Below are 27212 nucleotides of genomic sequence, written 5' to 3' on the forward strand. Positions count from 1 at the left end.
GGGGACCAACGTGGACGCGGACCCGCTGACCAACCCATAGATATATAATCTATGGACCAACCAACCAACGCGGATACTCAGACCGACCGACCAACGAACCAACCGATCCCCCCCAAACAGCATCTATGGAGCTGCTGAGGCCTCTAGGGGCTGCTAGCGGGGCTTTTAGACTTTTACTGTATGTTCAGATACAACGCGAAATCTAATTCAGAGGCATTAGAAGTCAATGGAAAGACACAAAAAAGAGCTTCGCTCTTGCCGGTGTGAATGCCGTTCGCTCGGGTTGACTTGGATTATGTTTACATTTGAGATCATTTCGACAGGCGTGATGGAGCAAGTATATCACCACAATGAATATGTAATGGCCTGCTATGAACGCTCTGTCGCCTATAGATATCCAATGGGTTACATCTAGAATTTAGCTAGCATTCAACCATCAACAGCGCGACAATGTGTCCTCTTTACGTTGTATCTGAACGTACCATCTTAATCGTCTTTGTTTGGGTTATTTGTTATTCATCTTTTTCTTCACATGTACATACACACAGGCGTGCGGTGCGCACGCACACATATACACACCGTCACGAAACCCTGTAGGCTATGAAATCGGGCAGAATCTCAGTGGTCTAGGAGATTCTGTCTGAATTCAGTCAATGTAGAAAAAACAACAACAACATGGTGATCAGTTCAGAGCGTCACTACAGCCCCTTACTAGGCTGGAATCATCGGCTTCACGTCGGCAGTATCCCATAGACGCTGGAGGAAGGTGAACCTGTTTAAGAAGGAGTCACGGTGAATGAACACAGCGGCGCTGTCGTTGTCTCCCCCCCCCCTCCACCCACCCCCGGCGACTCGCTCCGTTCACCCACACGCCGCCCCCCTAGCCGATGTAGATGCGGTGGAAGTCGTTGGCTCCGAAGGCAGCGTTGCACTTGGGGCATTTCCTCTGGCGCGTGTCGTAGCGCGTCTTCACGCACTCGAAGCAGAAGACATGGAAACACTTCGTCAGGACGGCGTCCTTCACCCGCGAGTTGCAACAGGGGCAGGTCAGGCGCGCCTGTGAGAGAGAGAGAGAGAGAGAGAGAGAGAGAGAGAGAGAGAGAGAGAGAGAGAGAGAGAGAGAGAGAGAGAGAGAGAGAGAGAGAGAGAGAGAGAGACATGGGGAGAGGATAATGGTTCAGGTCAGGAAGTGACAATATGTGTCGAGCCATATATAGATTAGATTCAAATGTATTGTCATTATTATACAGCACAAGTACAGTACAATCAAAAGAGGTTTGGCATCCAACCAGAGTGCAAATGTAACAGTAAAGTAACAGCAATATACAATGTACAGGTGATTAAACTGGGTATACAATATATAAATGAGTACTACTGGGTGTAGTGCTAATCAGATGTATGTACAGAGTTGTAATATTAATATGTACAGTGATACAGGTAGAAAGACAGTATGTAGTAGTCATACTATAATAATATAATAATAATATAATATAATATAATTTAGGACCTGCTCCGAGGTCACCATTTGGCACACATGCGAACCATGCATACAATGCGTATCTGCGATTAACCCATCCCGTCGTCCTTCCCCCCCAAGGGCAGCCGGGAGCAGACAGGCGCAACGTGAGCCGCGCCAGGGGACCAATCCAAGTGCTCCTGTCCGTCTTCGTCAAGGACGCCACAGCGTTAGCGATCTTGTTGTTGTGCATGTTTTTCCATTGGGTTTATCTTATCGGGGGGGGAAACCCTTGCGAGCACGGGGAGAACATGCAAACTCCACACAGAAAGGCCTGGGAGATACCCCACCTGGGTAACTGGCATCATGGAAACCTGGTCCCCAAGCGGGATTCGAACCCTGGACCTTCTTGCTGTGAGGCGACAGTGTTAACCACTACACCACCGTGCCAGCAGTATGACTACCGTAAGAGTAGGTAAAAGATATTGTACATATAGACACCTACAGATACGCAAAAGGATTATGTACAGACAGGTGGATAGATATAGAATACGGTAAGAATAAAAAAAAATATATATACACACAAATTAGTACCCCTCCCCCAACACCCATCAGCACCCCACCCCCAACAGCAACCCCACCACCTCAGCCGAACAGCACTCTACCTATGGAGACATCAGCCCCAACCCTGACCATCACTAACAGCCAGGTCAGGAGGCAGCTCTCCAAGATTAGTGTGAATAAGACCGGAGGACTGGACAACACCAATCCCAGGGTGCTCAAAGCATGTGCGGGGCAGCTGGCAGCACTGCTCCAACATCTCTTCAACCTCTCCCTGAGGCTGGAGAGGGTTCCCCAGCTCTGGAAGACCTCCTGCATTGTCCCGGTGCCCAAGAAGGGACGACCCAGCACCCTTAACGACTACAGGCCAGTCGCTCTGACGTCACACATCATGAAGACGTTCGAGAGACTGGTCCTGCAACACCTCAAGCCCCTGGTGCGTGACTCCCTCGACCCCCTGCAGTTTGCATACCAGGCAAACATCGGGGTGGAGGACGCCATCATCTATATGCTCCATAGAGCTTACACGCACCTGGAGAAGCTGCGCAGCTCAGTGAGGATTATGTTCTTCGACTTCTCCAGTGCCTTCAACACCATCCAGCAGTCACTGCTAGCGGAGAAGCTCTCCGTGATGCAGCTGGAGCACAGCTTGGTGGCCTGGATCTACCTCACTGACAGACCGCAGTACGTCAGACTACAGGACAGTCAGTCTGACGTACTGGTGAGCAACACCGGCGCCCTCCAAGGAACTGTGCTGTCACCCTTCCTCTTCACCCTCTATACCTCAAACTTCTGCCACAACTCAAGCGGGTGCCACCTGCAGAAGTTCTCCGATGAGGAGGAGCATAGAGCCCTGGTGGAGAGCTTTGTGGACAGCGACCACCTCCAACTCAACACCAGTAAAACCAAGGAGCTGGTGGTGGACTTCCGGAGGGGCAAGAAAAGCCCCCCCCCCCCCCGATTCCCATCACCATCCGAGGGGATGAGGTGGAGGTGGTGGAGTCATAAATTCCTTGGGGTACACCTGAACAATAAACTGGACTGGTCGGACAACACAGAGGCCCTCTACAGAAAGGGACAGAGCAGGCTGTTCTTCCTGAGGAGACTCAGGTCCTTCAATGTTTGCAATAGACTGCTGCAGTCATTCTACCAGCCTGTAGTGGCCAGCGTCCTCTTCTATGCTGTGGCATGCTGGGGGGGGCTACATCAACTGGAGGGACACCAACAAAATGAACAAGCTGGTGAGGAAGGCTAGCTCCGTAGTGGGAGTCGAGCTGGTCAGACTAGAGGTGGTGGCAGAGAGGGGGATGAGAAGGAAGCTGGCTGCTATCCTGGAGGAGTCTATTCGAATACCAACCGGTTCATGCTTCCGCGTGCGCGTTTTGTGCTCTGATTGACCACTGATGTTTCTGGTCGCACCAATCGTGTGACGGCAAGTTCTTTCGCCGGTTAAGCTTAGGCACTCTTTCGAAGTTGGTTAAGGTTAGAGTTTGTCTTAGAGCAGGGCGATAGAACACCAGCCCTGATTCCAAACTCTAACCTTAACCAACTTCAAAAGAGTCGCCTAAGCTTAACCAGTGATAAACTAGGCGTTAGGTAGTTTGCTGCTGGTCGAGGCGGAAATGGGCGCGTCACGCGATTGGGCACACATGTCACATGACCAGAAACGTCAGTGGCCAATCAGATCACACCAGAAACGGCAGTGGCCAATCAGATTCGCAAAACGCGAACGCGGAAGAATGAACCGGTTGGTATTCGAATAGACGCATCCTGGATAATCCCTCCCACCCACTCTACGACGAGCTAGTCAATATGAGAAGCATGTTCAGTCACAGACTCATACACCCCCCCCCCCCCACACTCAACTAACCGCCTCGGCCAGTCCTTCAACAGTGGGCAGGGACTGCTGCCAGACATCCAACTACTAGGAACCTAAAAGGACAATATACTACCTTATGCATACCGCACCTTATGTGAATACTGTATATGTGAATACTGCATCAGATCATAAATTTAGCATTTAGCATTTTAGCATTCAGCATTTTTAGACTATATATTAGATTAGATTTAGATTATTAGATTATATATTGCATATATTTAGCATTTCGTTTTTTTCAGACTATATTAGATTAGATTTATTAATAATAATACATTTGATTTATAAGGCGCCTTTCAGGACACTCAAGGTTGCCGTACAACAATTAAAAACAGTTCATTACAAGCACAATAACATTTTTAATAAAATCAGACATACGCCTGGTGGGTTTTGAGGTGGGTTTTAAATGAGATAATGAAGTCAATGTTCCTGATGTCGGGGGGGAGGGAGTTCCAGAGGCGAGGGGCAGAGCAGCTGAAGGCTCATGACCCCATGGTGGACAGACGGGCTGGGTGGGGGGACGGTCAGGTTGATGGAAGAGGCAGACCTGAGGGACCGGGTGGGAATGTTGATGTGGAGGAGGTCGGACAGGTATGGAGGGAGGAGGTTATGGATGGCCTTGAATGTATGGAGGAGGATCTTATGCAGTGTTTAATGGGAAGCCAGTGGAGTTGGCGTGGGACAGGGGTGATGTGACTGATGACAGGGGTTCTGGTTAATATACGGGCAGCAGCGTTCTGGACCAGTTGGAGCTTATGGAGGAGTTTGTGGGGGAGACCAAAGAGAAGGGAGTTGCAATAATCCAAGCGGGAAGTGACGAGGGAGTGGACCAGGATTCGGCGCTGTTGGGAGTGAGTGAAGGGCGGAGGTGGTTGATGTTGCGAAGGTGGAAGTAGGCGGACCGGATGGTGTTGTTGATGTGGGAATGGAATGATAGGATGCTGTCGAGGACGACACCCAGACTCTTAACCTGAGGGGAGGGGGAAACCAAGGAGTTGTCTATGATGAGGGTTAAACTGGGGTGCTTGGTGAGTGTGGACTTGGAACCAATGAGGACTACCTCTGTTTTATCACTGTTCAGTTTGAGACCATTTTAAGTGAACCAGGATTTGATTCCCTGTAAACAGGCACAGAGGGAGGAGGGAGGGAGGGTGGAAGTGGGTTTGGAGGAAACGTAGAGCTGGGTGTCGTCCGCGTAACAGTGGAAATTGATAATTGATATATTTACGGAGAATCAGACCAAGTGGGAGGAGGAGGTAGATGATGAAGAGGATAGGGCCAAGGACAGAGCCCTGGGGAACACCGGAGGAGAGGGGGGATGGATGGGATGTGAATGATTTTAACTGTACAAACTGAGTACGGCCAGAGAGATATGAATGGAACCAGTCTAGGGATGTGTGGGATATTCCAATGGAGGCTAGTCGGTTTAGGGGGGTGGAGTGAGATATGGTGTCAGATTTAGATTATTGTATTAGATTATATATTGTAACCACTTATTGTAGGGCAAATATAACTGAGAGGGCATACATACCCTCATCTTGCACCTTGTTGACCATTATGCACATGTCCAGAGTTAATTATGTCATGTTAATTATATTGATTTGTTATAGTTTATACTGCTTTTTACTACCTGTACCTGCCGCCTGTTGCTTCTTCCCAATCCAACAGTGCAAAAATGCTTCCGCATTCGTCACCGCAGTTACCGTAGTGGCGTGCGGTAATGCGCCTTTCATTTTCCTTCACGCAGCGCCCAGCGGCGGCGTGCTCGCTGAGGTGCGTGCGTGCGCCGGCGTGCTCGCGAGGTGCTCGCGCATGCGCATGAGATCCCGCCTTAACAATATATATAAGTCACCGCCCCAATTTCAGTATCCAGAAATAGCTCAATTGGCAAGACCCCATGGCTGTGGATCCTACAGCTAGTTGCTGGTGAGTTCGAATCCCGTCAAATATATTTTTTTTAACGTGATTTTTTTTTAACGTGTATTCTTTCGCCGGTTAAGGTTAGGCATGGTTAAGGTTAAGGTTAAGGTTAGGCATTGTTTCGGAGTTGGTTAAGGTTAGAACGGTTAAGTTTAGGCGCTGTTAAGGAGCTGGTTAAGGTTAGAGTTTGTCAAAGAGAATGGCAATATTCTTTCTATGGTTAAGGTTAGGCATGGTTAAGGTTAAGGTTAAGGTTAGGCATTGTTTCGGAGTTGGTTAAGGTTAGAACGGTTAAGTTTAGGCGCTGTTAAGGAGCTGGTTAAGGTTAGAGTTTGTCAAAGAGAATGGCAATAGACAGCCTATTTCCGCGCGACAGCTCCCAAAGCGGGCCTGAAAAGAAAGGCGCTTTACCGTAGTGGCGTGCGGTGACGAATGCTTCCGCATTTTTGCACTGTTGGATTGGGAAAAAGCCACACGCGTACCTGCCCTCCCCCCTCCCCCATGGTGCCTGAATTTCCCCAAGGGGATCAATAAAGCAACATCTTATCTTATCCAGCATTATTGTACATTATAGGATTATATGCAGACAGATATGGATATGTATATATGCGGTAAATATAAATATACAGTATAATGTATATATGCGGTATATACAGCACTGTTGTACATGCTATCATACAGAGTATATGGGTAGACTATAGTGGGGTGGGTAGTTCAAATGATTATGATTAACTGGTAGACGGTCTCAGGTCCACATCCAAAAGAACACTGAACAACTAAACTATCACATGAGCTGACACACAAAAGCACCGGCTTAAGTGACTTACACACCACACAAGCACACTTACTTACCACACGCACACACTGCTGCTACAGTACTTACACTGTGTAGAATAATATTTTAATTTTTTTTGTCTACCAATTACTACGGTTGAGGAGCCGGGGAAAACAAGCATCTCACGTTTTTCCTTAATGTATGTACATTTAAAAAAGCTGTGACAATAGAATAATCTGAATCTGATGATTACTATGATTACAGTGTAGGGCAGCACTAGGTATAAATTCAGGGGCATTTCGAGAATTTTTACATTTTAGTCCCATCCCGCCCATCATCATATGAAAGTATAGGATCAGAACCTCAAAATGAGGTGTCAATTGTGCAGCAGATATTTTGAAAAGCTATGGCATGTTAAACATTATGGCTTAAGCTCCGAGTGTTCTGAGAAAACTGAGCAGAGGGCTCTTTTCACACACTCAGCACAAAGTCCACTTTTAGAAAAGGAATCATTGCTTGAAATGGATCCGTTTGGATACCACGTGACTTTACTCTATCGATGAGATAATATTGAATGTGCAGTGTTGAAATAAAAAACAAGTTATTCATTTATAGAAGAAAGGAACAGAATGATACCATTTTCCCTATAGTGTCAAACTGACAGCAAGTCACTTAGGCATTAGCCAATGAATGCTCAGCATGAAAAAAGGGTGCGTTTGATATACCCAGCAAGGCAGCATAGAGTTTCAATTACGCAGAAAAAAAAGATACAATGCCCTAGGCCTATATCTTACCTTTCCTCGAAATGTGTTTTTTTTCTTTTATTATTATTATTTTTTTACATCTGCATTGTTCGAATTTCAAAATAAAACATTTTGAAGTTGTATTGCAGTAGATACATTCAAATGACAGGTAGCTGCACAGCCATAGGCCCGTTACCTCTACAAGCTTACAACAATGGTAATACCTCAACAGTGCTTAGCTACAGTCTGCAATGCTGGAGATCAGAGTAATCCCTGATGAAATGCCACTGATTTTATGCATGATAGGAAAATAGTTAAGCTATAAAATCTGGAGTCAAACAACTCGACTACTTGTGTTTGGCTATGTTCCTACATCACTACAACACCGGTGGAAATTAGATTATTTTCCAATATCAGAATGAGAACTTGCCCAATTGTAATAGTCAATTCATATTATTGTAGTACATATTATTGTAGTAGTCTAACCATATAACTTTATATGATAGCATGTACAATAGTGCTTATATATTTATATTTACCCCATACATATATATATATAGCCATATCTGTCTGAATATACAATCCTTCTATATACCTACTTATACACCTCACATAACTCTGTATGATAGCATGTACAATAATGCTGTATATACTCACTGTATATATTTATCCACATCCGTCTGTACATACCTGCATATAATCCTTTTGACATGTCGGTAGATACTACATACATAACCCTTACATACCTGCATATAATCCTTTTTACATGTCGGTAGATACTACATACATATCCCTTACGTACACTATGATTACTACCATAGTGTCTTTATACTGTACCTGTATCACTGTACATATTAATACTACAACTGGTCGCCCATGTGAAAGTCTACAACTTGACCCCTTTGCGTGTGGATACAGTGTGGTATATCTCGGAGGGGGGTCCCTGCAACATAATCTAATGGCCTACTACGTGTATTTGGGGGTCCTTGACACAAAAGAACACTGGTATAGATTGTTTCAACTTGACCAAAAAAAATTTAACTTGATTTGTCAGTTGTTGATATTAGCAAACACTGCAATAGGGACTTAACTGTAGTTCAAGCTGTTACCTAGCAACACATCAAACATTCCACCGAAACATCTATATCAGTAGCCAGGCACTCATCGAATGCCTCTCTTGACCAATCATATTGCTCGGTCAGAGCTCTTTTAACTGTTGTATTAATGCAGGATGGGTTTTCTTTTGGTCTTAAAAAGCACCAACAACTATCACATAAACCTACCTTGTACTCATTGATTTCCTCATTGAGGATCTCATCTCCGTTGCTGATTTTCTCCGCTGGTTTCTTGGCCTTCTCGATCTTCCTCCGCAGCTTGGAGATGTCCTCCTGCGGCATCAAGGTTAGCGTTAGAAGAACTGTCAACAAACGCTGTTGAATGATTTGCGTGAGGAAATGATGACAAAATACATTTGTTGATAACCCTCTTTCTCTACAGTCTGGTGGATGAACAACATGAACAAAACCTAGGCAAAAATCATTTGTAATTCTGTCAGCTAAAACGCAACATAAAAAGGTGGATGAAACTTCCCGTCTCCGCCCTCTGCAAAATTGTGGTTTAGATTTAGAAGTGCTTTCGAACATAGTATGCCATAGCAAGGATCGGGCTGTAATGTTACTCCGCTAAAGCTAGGAACTATTATAGACTAACACACGTGATTATGATACCGTATACTTTAAAACCATTGTCAAGAAAGATTATTAATCACAGCGATAGTACAAATTAGGCCAAAAAGTACAGGAGCGCTTCCCTGGCTGTTGGCCACGAAGCGGATAGTGAGTTACTAGCACTGGAGAGGCTGGGTTGTGTAGAGGTCTAAGCACTGGAGAGGCTGGGTAGTGTAGAGGTCTAAGCACTGGAGAGACTGGGTAGTGTACTGTAGAGGTCTAAGCACTGGGGAGTCTGGGTAGTGTAGAGGTCTAAGCACTGGGGAGTCTGGGTAGTGTAGAGGTCTAAGCACTGGGGAGTCTGGGTAGTGTAGAGGTCTAAGCACTGGGGAGTCTGGGTAGTGTAGAGGTCTAAGCACTGGAGAGGCTGGGTAGTGTAGCGGTCTAAGCACTGGAGAGGCTGGGTAGTGTAGAGGTCTAAGCACTGGAGAGGCTGGGTAGTGTAGCGGTCTAAGCACTGGAGAGACTGGGTAGTGTAGCGGTCTAAGCACTGGAGAGGCTGGGTAGTGTAGCGGTCTAAGCACTGGAGAGGCTGGGTAGTGTAGCGGTCTAAGCACTGGAGAGGCTGGGTATAACTGGGGGATGGGAGAAAACTTTTTTCCTGTGCCGTTCATGTAGTTCTTTTTGTATTTTATTTTTTATTATTTTTTAAACAACATATAAACAAACATGACAACACACGATAAGATATACAAGCATTATTAACAGTGCACATCCAATGAAATCACCATTTAGTTAAATGTATTATACAGGATATACCCCTAATACCTGCTATCTATTACCCTACACACATACCGTTCATGTAGTTCTACGTTTCTGTGACGGTTGAGTGCCGTTAACGTAGATCTACGTTATTATCTCGTTATTTCTTTTATTCGCTATTGCCATTCATAATTTACAGAGGCACCTTGTGCATGCTGTTCTGAGTGTGTCTGAGATGGCAGACGGTCAATACCGCCGCCTACCGCCTTGTGGCAGCTATTGCACTCCATTAGAAACTATGTGGTTTGTTATCTGGGCCGAGCTGAGCCGTGTGGGCGGGGTTTAAATACTCCGGCAGGACGAGCGGTCACAACCATACATCAACGAGGCTGCCCCCCCCCCCCCCTCGTTCATATGAAATGCAGAATAACGTGGTACGCCCAGTACTTCAAATTTAATGGCGATCAGATAATTGGATTATTTTTTTTGCATTACATCAGAGACAAGGTAAGAACATTATATATCCAAGCTTGCGTTGATCTGATCTTTTTTTCTCCCACGATTGAAGCTATCTGTGTGGAATGTGTATGTGCTGTTTTACCGTTGGTGGGGGGGGGGGGGGGGGGGGGGCGCCGCTCTAAACCACATTTCATGGGTGCATGAGGAGACATAACGATAATCTAGCGTTGATTTCAGGAAGATTCAATAATCAGGCGAAAAATGACAACGTGATAACTGGATTCCACTAGGAACGCTATTTTCGCGTCTTTTTCCTGGGATTACTCAGAATCACCCAAACTATATTCATATTCAAAACGGTATAAGACGGAAATGTACGGATGAAAAAATTATCAGTTTTTTGCATGTTGACCAGAAGCAACTCACTGACAATCGACGGTGTTATTAGATCCATAGCTACAATATAAAATATAGGTTTAGCTCTAAAAACAAGGTGAGCGCTTACATGGGGTTAATGGGTGGCAACAAGGCCAGATGCACTTCCCGGAAGGGGCGTGGCACTCAATGTGTTAAAGCTCACAAAACAAAAAACGAAAGCGATTTATCGATGATTTGATCACGACTACCCCAATGTGTGCGCATGTTTAAAGATTTTGAGCCTGACATTTCCACCTTGCTACAGCAATCATGCAAGTGTGCATGCGCGCGCTCAACTGTGCCATTGTGTTACCTGTGCACGTCGGGCATTGAAGGACTCTTTCTCTCTGGAGATGCTGTTCTCTATGACCTCCTCTCTGACCAGTTTCAGCCTCAGCTGGACCTGCTCCAGCTGGGTCCGCACCTCCTCCGACAGCAGCGTGGACTCCTGGGTCTGGGGGAGGAGAGAGGGATGGAGGGAGGAAAGGAGTGGCGACTCAGACAACGATGGATAAACACACCTATAATAAACACAGAGCGATACGGAATGATGGAGCTAAGATGTGTGTGTGTGTGTGTGTGTTACCTTGCGTTTGTTCATGTCCAGAGCCTGTGTCCTGAGGGCCAACTCTCTCTCTGCAGTACTAATGGTGCCCTGCAGGAGGCGCTCTTTCTCCTCCAGCTTCCTCACTACCTGCAGCTGGGCATCGACCTGACAAAAATGGACAGGAAGACAAGAATGGACGTTGATGGCAATGTGCCGTAATGGAAGCACGTGTGCGCGCCGCACACACGCACACACACACACACACACACACATACACACACACTCACTCACTCTGAGCCTGAGGGAACCGCAAACGGAAGCACATATACTATGCAGATATTGCGCAGTGAAAAAAACAACTATACAGTGATAATCAGCTATGTAGCTTTTTAACTAGGTTTTTGTTTGGATAATATAAGGGCGACTGTGCCTTTGCATTCAAATACTCATTGATAATCACTAATATATAATCGATAATCTTTTCTTTTCACCCTTTCACCTTTTCAGATTCGGCTCAAATAAGGGACTAAACACGTTTCGCAATTATGCCACATCAATGTGGAACGCCCTACCCAAAGCTGTAAAGGAATGTGGATCACTACCCACTTTCAAAACCTCTCTCAAGAGACACCTACGGGAGACTGCAATTCAACACTGGCCCCTGTAAATATCCTAACCCAACCCCCTCCAATGTACAGTCATTTACCTAGTATGGTTTTGTCAATAGTCCAATGTACAATTTTGTTTGTTTGTACAGAGTCTCCCCCCCCTCAATGTACAGTTTTGCTTGTTTATACAGTGTGCCCCCCCCCCCCCCCCCCCAACCACCTCCAATGTAAATTACCCAGTATGGTTGTCAATATCCCAGTGTACCCAACCCCCCCCACCCAACCTCCTCCAATGTACAGTTTCTACGTCAAATGTATATACTCCCTTTTCTTGACTCCTTCTGTATCACAAACAGTACTGTATTTGCAAATCTGGTATGTCATAAATGTATAGATGTAGCAGTACTGACTATCTGTATGTCATGTATGTCATATATGTCCTGATGAATTGAAAATGGGGGACCCTGGTGGAAACAAGACGAAAGTCTTTCTCTGGTCTGCATCCCCTTAACAATTGTGTGTATTGAGCTGTACTGTATTGTACCCATTCTGCAATCTGGTAATAAAGTTTTCAATCAATCAAAAAACCCAGCTGTTAACAGACTGTTATGCTACCTGGCTAGATAGCGAGCTGTACCCAGCATGCTGTTCAGCGATGTAACAGTTAATACACTACACACAGTGTAGGTGCTGGTACAAACAAGGGAAAATATATTTTATATTTACAAAACTATATTATAAAAAATTGCTAGTGTGTGCATATGGAAATTATATCACAGCCAAGTCTGCCCAACACGGATATACGTATGATATGAGTGATATGTAAGTGACTGAGAATAAGAGGGAGAAGGGGACTCAAATAAGGGAATGATATACACATGACATACACACAAAAGCAGTGTTTGTTCACTGTGATTTCATGTCTGATGTCTAGTGACCAAAATATCATTTATTTTCTTTTTATGGATCGAGAGATGCGCGTCACTCCACATGGATTCTACATATAGTGAAGCAGCACCTCTACTCCTGGTTGTTTGAGCACAAACCTTTTACCAACTGCCTGACCTCACCTTAAGCTTGTCTACGCTGACCTGTGACCTCACCTGGGTCTTGAGCATGTCTACGCTGACCTGTGACCTCACCTGGGTCTTGAGCATGTCTACGCTGACCTGTGACCTCACCTGGGTCTTGAGCATGTCTACGCTGACCTGTGACCTCACCTTGAATGGAAAATGGTCTGTATTTATATGGAGCACTTTTATACAAAGCGCTTTACAACCTATGCCTCACATTCACCCACACATTCTGACAGACGATGCAAGGTGCCAACCTGCTCAACGGGAGCAGTTAGGGGTCACCTGGGTCTTCAGTGTCAGCAGCTGGTCGGCCAGCTCCTCCTTCTCCTCCTTCAGCAGCTTGTGGATCTGGTTGGACTTGATCCGCTCGCTCATCAGCTTGAAGTTGGCGTCGTCCTTCTCCCGGAGCTGCTGCATCAGCCGGATGTTCTGCTCCTGCATGTCCTCGAAGGCCTGGCCCGTCACGTCCATCTCACTCAGCAACGCGTCCTCCTCCTGAGAGGAGAGGGAGAGAGAGAGAGATACAGAGGGAGAGAGAGAGAGAGAAGGAGAGAGAAAGGAGAGAGAGAGAGAGAGAGAGAGAGAGAGAGAGACAGAGAGAAGGAGAGAGAGACAGAGAGAAGGAGAGAGAGAGAAGGAGAGAGGAGACAGAGAGAGAGAGACAGAGAGAGAGACAGAGACAGAGGGAGGGAGAGAGAGGGAGAGAGACAGACAGAGATAAGGAGAGAGAGAGAGAGAGAGAGAGAGAGAGAGAGAGAGAGAGAGAGAGAGAGAGAGAGAGAGAGAGAGAGAGAGAGAGAGAGAAGGAGGAGAGACAGAGAGAAGGAGAGAGAGAGACGGAGAGAGAGAGAGACAGAGAGAAAGACAGAGAGAGAGAGAGAGAGAGAGAGAGAGAGAGAGAGAGAGAGAGAGAGAGAGAGAGAGAGAGAGAGAGAGAGAGAGAGAGAGGCAGAGAGAGAGAGGCAGAGAGAGAGGCAGAGAGAGAGAGGCAGAGAGAGAGAGACAGAGAGAGAGACAGTGAGAGAGAGAGACAGAGAGACAGAGACAGAGGGACGGGGAGAGAGGAAGAGAGACAGAGGGAGGGAGAGAGACAGAGAGAGAGAGAGACAGAGACAGAGACAGAGAGAGAATGAGAGATGGAGAGGAGAAGATGGAGAGAAAGAGAGAGAGAGACAGAGGGAGAGATAGAAAAAGAGAGGGAGACAGAGGGAGAGAGAGATGGAGAGGGAGATGTCAGAGCGAGAGATGGAGAGCAAGAGATGGAGAGCGAGAGATAGAGGGAGAGAGAGAAAGAAATGGAGAGATAGCGAGGCAGAGAAAGAGATAGAGGGAGAGAGAGAAATGGAGAGATAGCGAGGCAGAGAGAGAGAAAGAGATAGAGGGAGAGAGAGAAATGGAGAGATAGCGAGGCAGAGAGAAAGATAGAAAGAACGGGGGGGGCAGGAGGAGAGGAGGTGGGTGGGAGGTTAGGGCCTGGCTACGGTCAGATATTGGCAGGTCTTTTGCTAATGAAAGAATATCCATAAAAAGTATCCATCTATAATCTACCACATCTGTTTATCTATCCGTCTATAATTCGATCTATTGTAAATGACTTAACCCTTTCACTGCCGCACTACCAAAACGGTTAACCCTTTCACCGCGACAATACACAGAAGGTTAACCCTTTCACTGCCACACGACAGCCGGTTAACCCCGTCACTGCCACACGACATAAGGTTAACCCTTTACTATCACACAACCGACGGTGATCGTGTGGCAGTGAATGGGTTAAACAAGTGTGTACAATCAACCCTCAGCCTCTCGCTCTCTCACACACACACCTGCTTTGCTATGGAGAGTTTCTTGTTCAGGATGTCGATCTGTTCCTCCACCGAGCGGATCTTCCTCAGGGCCTCCTCGTCGGCCATCTTCTTGCCCTCCCTCCGCTCCCTCTCCTCCAGGTCTCTCAGCCTCTGTTTCAGCTCCTCCGCCTACAGGGAACACAACACCCCGCCATCATCACACCCGTCACTGATCACACCGTCCGACACTACAGAGGCTCGGCAGGCCGCACACACTACACACTAGAGTAGAGTCACACTACATACATACTTATTGTTCATTTAGAGAACAACATTGAGTATCACTATTCTCTCTCTACATAGATGATACTTAGATATCGCTGCCGGCGGGACAAAACCATTTAACTCCATTTAAAAAAAATATATAAATCAACTCCGTAAATCATCCTCCATATGTGTGTGTGGGTTTTACAAAGTTTAAACAATGGGAAAGCATTAAACCAATCATCTGTCTTCAATCAAGACTTCCGGTTTGACTACAATATGTAGTGCATGCGTTTGGTAACAGCTCCGCTCCCGTCACCGTTAATTTAGTTCAAAAACATTATTTTAACAAATACCAATGAGATTAAACCACATCGTATGTATTAATAGTTACTTCTACTAACTATATCAAAAGACATAAAGACTCAACATGGATGGTAAGGATAAGAAAAATGGGTGGAAAGAAACACGAAGCAGTAATTCCAACGGCGACGATTGAGACACGTTCAAAGAAAATAACAGGCGAAGCGGCGGCAGATCCGTTGTTGACAATCCCCGATGGGGGGAATATAACGGAGAATATACCGGGACCATCGGCGACGGGCTCCAAGAGGGAGACAATAGAGGACAACATAACGGGAACGACAGGAAAAAGTACTGTGAAGGATAAAGCAGAGGATTTTGAGAAGATAATCGCCAACAAATCCATCTGTCCCCTCACTGCACCTACAATATCAACTGACACAGGCAGTGCAATTACACAACCCGACTTCAACTCTCTGACTAGCCTGATTAAGGAACAGATGGTCGCTTTCAAATTACACGTCGCACACATCGATGCTAAATTCGAAGAGGTTATGAAAGCGGTCGCTGTACAGTCCGTGCGAATCACGACAGTGGAGAATACGGTGACAGAAATTACACGGGTAGTCAAAGAGAACGAGAAGAACGTCAACGATGGATTGATAGAGTTAACGAATGAGATAAAAAAGGTGGAAGAAGCATGTCGGAGGAAAATACAAGAAGTCAAAGATGAAGCGATGGAGAGGCTGCTCGAGACCCAACGTTACTACAGGCGAAATAATATCCGCATAGTGGGACTTGATGAATCAGTCAATTGCACAGACGACAAGTTTCCAACAGTGTTAACAGAGATTTTGGGTAAACAACATTCTAACCACAGTGCCGATAGTGGACCAATGTTACAGAATCGGTACTCGAGAACAAAGAGGCAACGGTCCAAGAGTCATCATTGTTACTCTGCGCAAGACGGTAATAAGAGATGACATCATCAGAGTTGCACGCAACCAAAGGGGGAAACTGAAATATGGTGAAAATTCAATATTTATCTACGAAGATCTATGCAAAGAGGCCATCGCTCAGCGTTTCCCCTACAAGGAGGTGATGCAGAAATTGTTCAAGTGTGGCCTCAGGCCAAGGCTAATATACCCGGCACTATTATCGATCGTGGGAAAAGACGGCCGGAGGGAAGGAATACGCACGCCTAAAGACGCCGAGGAATACTTGAAGCTGCATGGAGCAGGTCCCCCAGGGCAGAACGCAACACTGTCTCGCACCAGATAAGCCTACTAGTACTCATCTCTCTCTTTCTCTTTGTATTTCAGTAATTTTATTAGAGTGACTTTACCACGACTCAACAAAAGTAGCAGATGATATGCATGCCGGCAACACCAAGGCACAAGGAGTATAATATGGTTCGTAATTAGGGGTGGGAATCACCAGTTTCATCATGATACGATATGATATCGATTCTTTGGACAACGATACGATATTTGCCGATATCACAAAGTCTCTCACGATACAATACGATACGATTAGATTCAGGTGCCTGCGATCGATATGAGATGATATCATATGCCCATTTAACACAATCGGTAACATTTAGATCAACAAAAAAAAGGTAATGAAAATATCATTTGACATTTGTATTTTTGAGCTCTTCCAGACATTTAAAGGAAAATCAATCTATTGTTTTTAATACAAATAGACCTCCTGTTCACTGTAAAGTGCCACGTTTTTATATATTGAGCTTTAAACTTTAAGCTAAATTTTTTGGAACTCAAAACTCACAACCTCCCTCTCCCAAACCGTTCCTACAACAATTTGTTGATGTTGCATGATCATGTATAGGCCTACATTTATTATGTATTATATTGTTTATGTTTAAATAACATTTAAACATCAAACTCCTCTGACCTCATCTTGTCTTTCCAAAGACGCGCGCACACACACACACACACAGAAAGGGAGAATGCTATGCTGTAACATCTACACACACGGAGCTACTGCTGTTGTTCTTGGGCAGATATGAGACTCGCCACAGGATTTTCAAAATAAGAGTATCGATATGAATCGATCTTATTACATCGCATCGATCCGATTCGATTGTTGATAATTACATCGATGTATCGATCTGGATCGATGTATCGTCCCACCCCTATTCGTAATGCATTATATTTACAGACTTCTGGTCTCCGTGGAGACAAGAATCTATCATTGACACTGAACAATCTGGAATATTCTGGGCTCATTGCTCGACTGCTCTGGGACACAAAGGAATATACCAAAAATACTAGTAGTCATGAACCCTGGGTAGGAAGATCATTCTGGAACATAACAGCAGTCTGTTCGTATACTAGGGTATTCTACAACCTTCTAGAATATAATGCACCATTACAACGAAGGCCTGCAACTTTAACATTAACATCCGGTGTGTGTGTATAAGCTGATCAATTGACTGAAGTTTAATCAGGCCTTAATAAGGCTTTAAAAAATAATCAGCCACATCTAAATGTATGAGCATAACAAGGTTATTCTAATATTTTAAATAATCACTCCACTGATTTAGAGATTGGCACAATGTAGCTCTAAAAGTCTCTGTTTTTCTCTTTTATCTCTGTATTCAATTTTATTTTAGTGGTTTCTCCACGTTGAGTTTTATTTTAGCTCTCACTCCCTTTTTTATTTTACATTGTTCTTTTCTATTTTTCTTCATTTTAAGGTGTTAGTGTTTGTCTCTAATCTTTTCCTTTTTCTGATGTTTCCTACATAAGTTAGTAGAAGGTTCAAATGAATATATCAATGAAGGTATTCTTTTTTTCATTTTTCATAATATTTTAGTACATTAAGGGAAGGCGCAAGACCAAAAGCGACATTCTATTGAATTAGAATGAAAATGTTAGATCCTATGGCAATTAGCATAGGAAGAGTAGGATTACAAAGCTCAGTTTGGGCAATCCGGTGGCCTAAGGGAGGGAGTCATACGCGGAGGATGTGTCTATGGAACACAGGCCTGTACGACTCTCTGGGAGAGGGGGAAAAAGGGGATTTTTATTTGTATATATATATGTTTTTAAGCTCGGCTCTCAACGGGACCTCAATAATTGGATGTACATTTTTGTAGCTTCGCACTCCAGAAGCATTACCAAAAACTACACAACAACATGTATAGATTATGGCTAGTTTGAATATAATGATATGGAACACTGGTGGGATAAATAAACACAAACGCAAAAGCGTGCTCACACTGATGAAAAAAGAACATGTGGACGTGGCTCTACTAAGCGAAACGCACATTTTAGAGAAAGACATAGATACGTTAGCGGACAACACATATCATAATATTAGTCACTCTTCTTTTGGTACGAGAACTCGAGGTGTAGCCATAGTCGTTAGACGTAAGTTAAATATTGAATTAAAGGGAGTATGGTCCGATGCAGATGGTCGTATAACTATAGCTATGATTGTACACAATAACAGGAAAATAGCGTTGGCAGCGGTATATGCCCCAAATCTGTACGAAGAGGGTTTCTTCTCTACACTAACCAATGCAATGTTAGACGTTCCCGATTACTCATTTATAATAGGTGCGGATTTTAATGCCATTTGGAATCCAAGGATGGACAAATCTTACCTCGCCTTTTCCAGCGAACAAAAGAATTCATCTAAAGCATTAAAGGAGGATTGGTCGAAGATTACAGGTGTAAATGACTTATGGCGATCACTTAATCCCACGACCCGAAAGTACTCTTGTCGATCTGCGAGACATAACACATTATCCAGAATAGATTATGTCTTTGCATCCCCGAGACTATTTGATAAATATGAAGTGGAAATGATACCCAATGCACTATCAGATCACTGTTATTTACTCCTAAAAGCAACATTTGGTATACTATCTTCCCGAGCCCCAAGATGGCGATTTAAATCGATGCTGCTTAATAACAAGGAATTCATTACACAACTCAAAGAAGCTCTTATAGTATTCCTACGGGAGAATGCAAACTCGGTGCAAGACCCCAGAATAATATGGATGTCGGTAAAGGGAATGATCAAGGATTTCACTGATAGCTTTTCCTCCAAAATGCGCAAGAATCAATGCACAAAACTGTCTGAACTGGAAACGCTTTACTCAACGTTATTTAATTCTTTAAAATACAACAACTCAACTCGACTAGAAAATCAAGTTAACGTACTAAAAAAAGAGATCAATGCCATATACAACAATCGGAAATACAAATACGCAGCACAAGACAACAGCAGTACTCCCAAGGTTCTAAACCTAGTCACCTATTAGCCATGCGATTAAGAATTAATGCAAAATTTGCAGATATAACTACCATTAGAGCACAACAAGTACTTGAAACAGACCCTGAAAAAAATAAACGATACATTCAAAGAATTCTACTCCGACTTATATAAATCAGAAACGACCTTCGATCAAAACAAAATGGACACATATCTTAATCAAATTATTCTCCCTAAACTTTCAGAGGATGACGCTAAACAGTTAGAAACACCGATCACACTAGAGGAACTCAAGAAGGCCATATCCGAAATGCAAAGTGGTAAGGCTCCTGGAAGAGACGGTATCCCACCAGAAATGTACCTTTCTTGTTGGGACATAATTGGACCCTTATTACTAAATATGATCTTATACTCAGTCAAGGAGGGGAACTTCCATAAAAACGACAATATTGCACTCATAACAGTCCTTCTCAAAAAAGACAAAGACCCCACAGAGTGCGGTAGTTACAGACCCTTAAGCCTCCTCGGAACCGATATCAAACTGTACTCTAAGGTATTAGCCATCAGATTACAAAAGCATATGACGTCTTTAGTTCATCCGGACCAAACTGGCTTCATAAGAGGCCGCCTGATCACTGATAACATAAGACGAATACTGCACGTACTAGATGCCGACAAGGACGACACCATACCTAAGGCGATGCTGTCCCTGGATGCAATGAAAGCTTTTGACAGGCTGGAATGGTCGTATCTATGGGCAGTATTAGAAAGGATGGGGTTAGGAAAAGGATTCATTGATATGATTAAAGTATTATACAAAGACCCATCGGCCATGATTACAACAGGTACAATCATCTCCAAAATCTTTCCGGTATCACGCTCAGCCAGACATCTATCATTAGAGCCTTTAGCACAATATATAAGACAATCCCAATCCATAGAATCAATCGTAATCAAGGGCACACAACATAAAATTAGTTTATATGCGGACGACGTAATACTGTTCATGCAAAACCCCAACACCACATTGCCTCATCTGCTCAAGTTGATTGAGAACTTTGGTGATTTATCGGGATTTAAGATAAATTGGCCGAAGTCAGCTTTCCTTCCACTTAACACCCCTGCAAAAAAAGATATAACCCTCCCAGGAGAGATACCTATGGTAAAACATTTTAGATGCTTGGGAGTGGAAATATTCCCCACCATAAGACAAACGGTGAAGCACAATTACACAAAAATCCAAAACAAAATCAAAGACGACCTTGATAGGTGGGCAAAACTTAAAAACTCAGTACAGGCACGGATATCAATAGTTAAGATGGACGTACTACCTAGAATCAACTTCTTCAGTTCAATGCTACCGTTACCCCCTCCAGAGGGTTACTGGAAAAGATTACACTCCTCCACATACAAATTTATTTGGAATAACAAACCACCACGTATAAAAAGATCCACCGCACAGAGAAATAAAGCAGACGGTGGCATGGCATTTCCAGATTTTTTCCACTATTTTAAGGCGTACACATTAAGACCATTGACAACATGGTTTGATCCCCAAGCATTAGTATCCTGGAGAAAATTAGAAGAAAACATAGTAGCCCCACATAGACTGAAGGACATAGCATACACTAAACTACCAATCAAGCACTGTGAACGGAAATTTGGCCCCATAATTACTCATGCGATCCGGATATGGCGTGAAACACAAAAAAAATATCCTAACCCACATAAATGGCACAATCATATTCCCTTATTCAATAACAATGCACTCTTAATTGAAAAACGACCTATAAGATTCCCTATATGGGAAGAGCAAGGCATACACTCATTAGGGGATGTTTTTAACAAACAGGGTTTTTGTAGTTATGGAGAAATATGCAAAAAAATTTATCTCACAAAGTCCACATGGCTTTTTTACATACAGTTACGGCTATGTTTGAAGTCTCACGGTGTTCCATTAGACATACCAATTGAACACCACAGATACCACAAATTCTTCTATGAAAGAGAGACATCGAGAGGTTTTGTTTCAGATTTTTATCATCAATTACTAACGTCCTCGTATGAAACCCTCCAACTAGACTCTGTCTGGAGGAGGGATATACCAGACCTGGAAAGTGACTTTGATTGGCAAGGAGCCTGGGCAAATGTCCGACTTACATCAAGGAACCGGACCATCAACAAATCAATCTTAACTATATTCACAGGACATACTTGACTCCTATAAGACTGAACAGAATGGGTCTTAAACAAGACTCCAAATGCTCCCAATGTACAAATGGGGACGAAGGGACATTTATGCACATGTATTGGGACTGCCCACCAGTTAAGATATTCTGGAAAGATGTGACCCAACAATTATCAAAACTCGTATCTTGGAATATACCTGTACACCCCTCTGTATTACTATTGAATGATGTTTTTGAGTTTGCAGTACATCCACAGCTAAAGAAATTGGTTTTATCGGGTATCACAGTAGCTAAAAAGCTGATCGCATCACGCTGGTTTCAACCGGAAAAAATGTGCCGGAAAGTTTGGTTTCTTACATATCTCGATGTGATTTATCAAGAAATATCTACAGCAAGAATTCTGGGTCTCAATGAATCCAAAATGTCAATGTGGTTAGAAGTGGTGGAGAGAATAAAAGCTAGCTTATAATGGTAGTGTCTGGTTAGGAGCGAGGGATAATGGAGGTACTATCCAAAATCGCTACACGCCTATAAAAAGGACGTTACCTCAGATAGTAACTATAACAACAATATGATCCCATTTTAAAAACGAACGCGTTGCATTACTTGGTTACATAGAAAAGCCATGTTATTATTACGCAACACGTGACTGTACTGTACAAACTATAGAGAGCAGTACGCTGACACCTACCTCTGATTTGGCCTTCTTCTCCGCAGCCATGAGCTGGACCTTGTCCCGCTGCTCCTTGGGCGCCGAGCGGTACATGTCCAACAGCAGCTTCATCTCCCGCTGAGACTCCTGGGCTTTCCTGCACAGACACGCCTTCATCACTACCATCACAGACACGCCTTCATCACTACCATCACAGACACGCCTTCATCACTACCATCACAGACACGCCTTCATCACTACCATCACAGACACGCCTTCATCACTACCATCACAGACACGCCTTCATCACTACCATCACAGACACGCCTTCATCACTACCACCGCCATCATCGCCATCGTATCATCCTAAACCACTAAGTGTGTGTTTTTATGGACATGATTATTAGTAGTAGTTAGGGCCGTTTCCTCCACTAAAAAAATTAGCACATAGTTTATTTTTTACCCAGGGACAGTGCACATTAATCAACTTCTTCAGTTTCCACATCAATGTAAATGTGCCAGAATTAGCTAATGAGCTAGTTTTCATCTGTAGTCCCGAGTCGCTGCCTAACATGCATGTCTTTATGGTGTGGGAGGAAACTGGAGTACCCAGAGGAAACCCACGAGAACACAGGGAGAACATGCAAACTTCACACAGAAAGGCCCCCTGCTGGGGTTGGAACCCAGGACCTTCTTGCTGTGAGGCAGCAGTGCTAACCACTGTGCCACCGTGCCGCCTAAAGAAATTATTAGCGTACTGATTTCTACATTGTCGATTAAGCCTAGTTGATGTAATGGACAAATCTGTAAAATTGTATTTGCCACATGCCAACGAGTGGCCATCACTGTCACTCCGTTCTGTAGTAAACACAAAATACATGTTCTGTTATCCTGTTCCAACTTCCAATCCTAAACATGTCTTGACAAAAATAAGAACATTACGTGAAATAAGAACAAATATCTAGAGTTCTCTCTCCCGATTGGATAAAATTTTTACTACAGAGCTGAGGGACTGAGAGACCCATGTCACTGAACCAAACACTCTATATCAGTGATGGCTGTCTGAATGTAGAGCTATTTAGCACTCATTTAAAATAAATTAAATAGAAACACCACTTACAGCACCTTTAAATCAAATGGGGAAGGATTCACCGGACCACACACAGGCAGTTCGGGCCTTTCTTCCCAGCGCACAATATCATACTTCATCAGACTGTGATCATGAGTCTATGTTGTGCTTAAAGGAACACGGCAACATTTTGGAAATGTTCTCCAGAGACAGACAAGAAGATAGATACAAGTTTCCTCTCTGTGCGTTCAGTAGAAAGCTATCTGGCTGCATGTTAGCCTAGCTTAGCACAATGAATGGAAGCGGTGACGGGTAGGCATGCAGCCAGATAGCTTTCTACTGAACGCACAGAGAGGAAACTGGTATCTATCTTCTCGTCTCTCTCTGGAGAAGACGATGAGCTAATTTCCCAAAATGTACTGCACTTGTGCTGTATGATGACAATACATTTGAATCTAATCTAATCCAAGTCCTCTAAACACAAACACCATGTAGTGAAGACTCACTTGAGCTCCGCCCTGACGACCTTCAGCTGCTCCATCTCCTTCCTCTTCGGTCCTCCGACACCAGCCGGCCGCTCCCCGGTCGACTCCTCCGCATGGCCGCTGCCCCCGGCCTTGTCCTTCTCCTCCTTCACGGCGCCGCCGCGCGTCGGCCTCTCTCTCTCCTTCTCCCGCTCCTTCTCCTCTTTCTTTATGCTTTCCTTCTCCTTCTTCTCCTCCTTTTCCTTCTTGTCCTCCTTCTCCTCCTCTTTCACCGCCGCCTCCGCCTCAGCCCCGGGCTCAGTCTTCACCGAGGTGCCTAGGGAGGGACGAGACCGTGAGACAGTTGAGGAGGACCTCGTCTCGAAGCCCCGCCCCCTTTTCCCTCGATCCGCCCAATCGCAACGCGCGCCCGCTTCCGAGACAATGTCCGGAGGTTTGTCAAAGGTTTGTCCGCCGGGGGAAGCAACGGCAGCGATTGGAGGATCAAGAAAAGAGGGTGGAGCTCGGGATCAGGTCAATCCCATGACCTTTTCAAGACTGTTCCATGACTAAGATGTGTAAGATATAAGTAATATGACTAAGATATATGTAATATCAGTATGATAGCATATATAATAATGCTGTATATACTGTATATATATATATTTATTCTCACCGTATATATATCTATCCACATCTGTCTGTACATACCGGCACATAAACCTTTTACATATCTGTAGATACTTTATCTATATCTGTACACATCCCTTACCTACTCTTACTAGTTATGCTGTTCGTCCAAGGTAACTAGATCCATCGGTGGTAAAACCAGACAGTACAGACATAACTGTCTGGAAAAAGATTTTTAGCAAATTTCCACCACATTTCCAAAAAACATTTTGAACACATCATTTTCAATTTTCACAAATGACTACACTCCTTCCTAAACCAACAAAACATCCAGACCAGATCCGCTTGATATCGGGACAAAACAATAGCCAATTGGATTAAACTATGAAGGATTACAAGTCTATTATGTGCCTTTTCTCACACTTAAATATAAGTGAGCTTAGCCTGTCACATGCTAACTTATAAACCTTTATAATTGTATCCGTTTTGAGAGCTATATTTCAAGGAAGGCCAGCCCACAAAGTTGCTTGAACAGAGGCAAAGTTGCTAGAACAGAGGCAAAGTTGCTAGAACAGAGGCAAAGTTGCTTGAACAGAGGCAAAGTTGCTTGAACAGAGGCAAAGTTGCTTGAACAGAGGCAAAATTGCTATAACAGAAGCAAAGTTGCTAGAACAGAAGCAAAGTTGCTAGAACAGAAGCAAAGTTGCTATAACAGAGGCAAAGTTGCTAGAACAGAGGCAAAGTTGCCAGAACAGACACAAGTGAGAACACCCTCAGCAAAAAAGTGATGAGTATGACTCAGACACAAGCCATTCCCCAAGTGTCAAGGTACCGGTGTTGTTGAGCATGTCATTGTTGGGCTCCGTCTTGACGGCGGCGTTCCCAGAGGCGGCCAGGGCGGGAGACGTGATCCCCTCCTTCACGTCCATCTCAGTGGTCGACTGGGACTGGAGGGCGGCGGCGCCCTTGGAGGCGCGGACCTGCGGGTGCAACAGATGAAGACGACATGTACTTGGGTGTGGATGCGATTCACTTTAGCACCTCGCAGCATGGAGTACAGCGTGCGTGCCATGTGTTGGGCGTCTGCTCCGCTGTACCGATCAGTGGAAAGGAGCCACATCTATGTTGTCAAGTCCCATAGATGTGGGACTTGCCATACTGTGTTGTCACCGAGACCAAGTCCAGTACATTCCTTCCATTTGGATGAAAAGTGCTTGATTTTGGTTTTATTTACCATTTCATTTATTCACCCAGGGTAGGTTCACTGAGCACGTATGCACCTTTTCTTTTTTTTAAACTTTGACCAGTCACCTGGTTCTTTTAGCGTTTATCGCTTTTTCTTCGCATTCATACTTGGTCAAGTTCGACCGACAGAGCAGGCTGAAAGGGTTCAGATGGGGGGGAAAGACACTCTGGGAAAGGCACGGCTGCCATCCGGGATTCGAACGCGCTCAGCCCCAGATCCGCGCGAGCGCGGTTGTCCATGGCGCTGAAATAGCACTCGCGGTACGTGGTGAGCTACTGGAGCTCCCCCGTATGCACCTTTTCTGCAACACACTTCTATACAGTCAGTATTATATGTAGTACAGTCTTTCTGCTCTTTTTCTTTTAATATCCTACAAAAGTATGACCATATAGGACCATAGTTTAATGATTTACATGAACCGGATGTCCTCGACACATTAATTACTCATCTATTGAGCATGTATATCATGCTTGTGGAATAACAGTGTAATAACCCAATCGTGACACATAATTAGTGCCGTGCCGAATAAGGCGGATCCATGTGCTTTCACTCCACGTTCTCGTGTATTTTGGTGATAATTAGGATGAGTGACGGGTATAGAAAGAGGAAGGTGTACTCCGAATGCCCTGCATAACTACACTCGCTCTTCTCCACCCGTTTGGCCCCACAGCTGTCGAGACACATACTTGTCTATCATCAATTAGGCATATTTGTTCATTCTAGGTGACTCTCATGTCTGATGAACCTTTATACTCCGGTGTAATGAAAGAGTTGTGGGCAGTCTGCTAACTTTGCTCCAGAGGTCCATCCCTCTGCGGAGGCCTAGTAATGCAGCATATAGTGGACGTGTTGGAGAATCACCGCGCTATTCTTCATATTGCTATGTCCGCCCATCACAATCACGCAAACTATCTAACGCCTGTCCCGTCTCCCTGTCTCCCTGTGAGTGGCTGTCTCGTGGTGATGACCGGGAGGATGTGACCCTCTCTACGCCGCCCCCATACCTCAAATGGATCCGCCATCAGCTCTATTTTCAATCTTTCAAAATGTTGAGTTGCTATTGCATGCACTTATTTGTGTTTCATTACACGAATGTGTGCACGCTTACCAACTGTTTCGCCTGTTTTATTGCAACACTACTATTGTTGTGGATAATGAATATCACAAATAACTTACTCTGTCAAATGGATCCGGTTAATACGATTTATTAGCCAGATTGATCAATATATACAGAATAGTTAGAGATACGGCTGTGTGGGTTCCATTCTAGGTTATCAGCTACAAGACCCGGAAATAGAACCCCGAATGGCGAGGGAAGGATTCCTTTATAGTCAGGAGGGGGAGGAGGAGTCCCATAGGATGTGTCAAATGGAGGGGAGGGGTTAAAGGCATATTCTCTGAGGGGCTGAGGTAGGAGGACATTAACACTTTCAGTGCCACGAGGTGGCGCCAGAGTTAGCGCTTCAATGCCACCATCGGCGCCAATGTTACGCTTAATA

General features: G+C 44.4%; 1 protein-coding gene across 1 annotated transcript in view; it reads right to left on the reverse strand.

The window, feature by feature from the left end:
• Window positions 1-879: 879 nt before the first annotated feature.
• The window catches only part of rnf20 (ring finger protein 20, E3 ubiquitin protein ligase), a 44513-nt gene continuing 18180 nt past the window's right edge, over window positions 880-27212 (reverse strand). Inside the window, exons 14-22 of the mRNA XM_084331819.1 lie at window positions 25300-25447; window positions 23880-24174; window positions 22344-22461; window positions 14691-14840; window positions 13150-13362; window positions 11223-11348; window positions 10950-11090; window positions 8615-8719; window positions 880-1057 (exon numbers count right to left, since the gene is read on the reverse strand). Coding sequence (XP_084187945.1) covers window positions 881-1057; window positions 8615-8719; window positions 10950-11090; window positions 11223-11348; window positions 13150-13362; window positions 14691-14840; window positions 22344-22461; window positions 23880-24174; window positions 25300-25447 — 1473 coding nt within the window. The 3' untranslated portion in view covers window position 880. The remainder of the gene's footprint in view (window positions 1058-8614; window positions 8720-10949; window positions 11091-11222; window positions 11349-13149; window positions 13363-14690; window positions 14841-22343; window positions 22462-23879; window positions 24175-25299; window positions 25448-27212) is intronic.

This window comes from Notolepis coatsorum (genome assembly GCF_963971535.1).
Source record: "Notolepis coatsorum genome assembly, chromosome: 16".
Classification (NCBI taxonomy): Eukaryota; Metazoa; Chordata; class Actinopteri; order Aulopiformes; family Paralepididae; genus Notolepis; species Notolepis coatsorum.